Source organism: Parus major, chromosome 25LG2 (genome assembly GCF_001522545.3).
Source record: "Parus major isolate Abel chromosome 25LG2, Parus_major1.1, whole genome shotgun sequence".
NCBI lineage: Eukaryota > Metazoa > Chordata > Aves > Passeriformes > Paridae > Parus > Parus major.
In genome coordinates this window covers 4,550-6,694 of record NC_031794.1, presented here as the reverse complement: position 1 = coordinate 6,694, position 2,145 = coordinate 4,550, and the positions used below count along the sequence as shown (strand labels likewise).

Here is a 2,145-nt window from a genome sequence, read left to right as displayed (position 1 = left end):
CCCAAATCCCAAATCCTCAATTCCCAACCCCCCCAATCCCAATTCCCCCTCCCCAATCCCGGATTTCCTCACTCCCTCTCCCGGAATTCCGGTGTTTTCCAGCTGCTGACGCTGCTCCTGGGGCTCCTGGTGCTGCTCCTGTCCCTCCTCTTCACCTTCCTCATCAGCTCCCGGGCCCAGCTCCTCTTCGGGACCCCCCCCGGCCCCTCTGGATACTGAAAATCCGGGAAAATCCGGGAAAACTGCCAGGAAAATCCGGGAAAATCCAGGAAAAACCAGGATCGGCCTCGGGAATCCCCAGGAAACGGCGCCTGGGGGGAATTCCTGGAATTCTGGGTTGGATCAATGCCCTGAGAGGGGAATTCCCGGAATTCCGGGTTGGATTCTCTGCTCTGGATGGGAAATTCCCGGAATTCTGGGTTGGATCAATGCCCTGAGTGGGGAATTCCTGGAATTCCGGGTTGGATTCTCTGCCCTGGATGGGAATTCCCAGAATTCCGGGTTGGATCAACGCCCTGAGTGGGAAATTCCCAAAATTCCGGGTTGGATTCTCTGCTCTGGATGGGAAATTCCCGGAATTCTGGGTTGGATCAATGCCCTGAGTGGGGAATTCCTGGAATTCCGGGTTGGATTCTCTGCCCTGGATGGGAATTCCCAGAATTCCGGGTTGGATCAACGCCCTGAGTGGGAAATTCCCAAAATTCCTGTTCGGATTCCACGCCCTGACTGGAAAATTCCCGGAATTCCCGCTTCCCTGAGGGGAAAATTCCTGGAATTTCTGGATCCATCTGGTGCCCTGAGTGGGGAAATTCCCGGAATTTTCCCAGAATTCCCGGTTGGATCCATCCTTTCTCCCAAAATCCAGATAAAGGAAGGATAAAGGTTGTTTTTTTTTTTTGGGAATTGTGAGGAATTCCAGGGGTTCTGGGAATATCCCGATGGAAAAATTCCCTTTTTTTTCCCTGGGATTTGTAAATATTATAAATAAATCCATGGAATTCCCAAGGAAACTTCTGGATTTCCGTGTTTTTCCTCCTCGGAGCCGCCAAAAAGGGAAAAATCTCTGGGAATTGGGGGAGTTTGGGAATGGGGGAAATCCCGGGAATTGGGGGAGTTTGGGAATGGGGGAAATCCCGGGAATTGGGGGAGTTTGGGAATGAGGGAAATCCCGGGAATTGCTGGGGTTGGGAATGAGGGAAATCCCGGGAATTGCTGGGATTGGGAATGAGGGAAATCCCGGGAATTCCTGGGATTGGGAATGAGGGAAATCCCGGGAATTGCTGGGGTTGGGAATGGGGGAAATCCCGGGAATTCCTGGGGTTGAGAATGGGGGAAATCCCGGCTGCGCCGCGGGACCTTCCCGAGTCCGGGAGATCTTTGGGATCCTCGGGATCTTTGGGATCTTTGGGATCTCCGGGATCCTCGGGCCATCCCCCGATGGAATCCCCCATTCCCAGCAATTCCAGCCGGGAATCCCGGCAGGGAATGGGGGAAAAGCCGGGCTCATCCCGCCGGGAATTCCCCGGGAAAGGGATCCCGGATCCGCGTCCCCAATCCCGGCCGGTTTTTTGGGATCAGCCCGGAGCTCCCGGATCCCGTTCCAGGAGCAGCCGGGATGGGAAAAGCGCCTGGAATTCCCGGCGGGAAGCGCTGGCAGCTCCCGGCTCATTCCCGGCTCATTCCCGGCTGGAATTGCGCCCGGAGCCCGCGGCCTCAGCTGCGGCCGCACCGGGAACGATCCCAAAAAATCCCCTCGGGACGGCGGGGAGGGGGATCCGGGCTGGGAATGTGGGATCGGGAATGATGGATGGGGAGCTGGGAGCTGGGAGCTGGGATTTGGGATTTGGGATTTGGGATGGGGGTGGGGAGTGATGGATGCGGGGGGGGAGCCGGGAACGATCCCAAAAATCCCCTCGGGGCGGCGGGGAGGGGATTCGGGATTTGGGAATTGGGTTTTGGGATCGGGATTTGGGATTTGGGATCGGGATTTGGGATCGGGATTTGGGATTTGGGATGGGGCCGTGCCGGGAATGATCCGGGAGCCGCTCCAGGCTCCGCCGCTCTGTCCCTGTCCCCAATCCCTGTCCCTGTCGCTGTCCCCTCCTGTCCTCCTGTCCCTGTCTCTGTCCCTGTCCCCTGTGTCCC

General features: G+C 57.2%; 1 protein-coding gene across 1 annotated transcript in view; it reads left to right on the top strand.

Moving 5' to 3' along the window:
- The window catches only part of NCSTN (nicastrin), a 16,749-nt gene extending 16,340 nt beyond the window's left edge, over positions 1-409 (top strand). Inside the window, exon 8 of the mRNA XM_033519771.1 lies at positions 10-409. Coding sequence (XP_033375662.1) covers positions 10-219 — 210 coding nt within the window. The 3' untranslated portion in view covers positions 220-409. The remainder of the gene's footprint in view (positions 1-9) is intronic.
- The last annotated feature ends 1,736 nt before the right edge of the window (positions 410-2,145 follow it).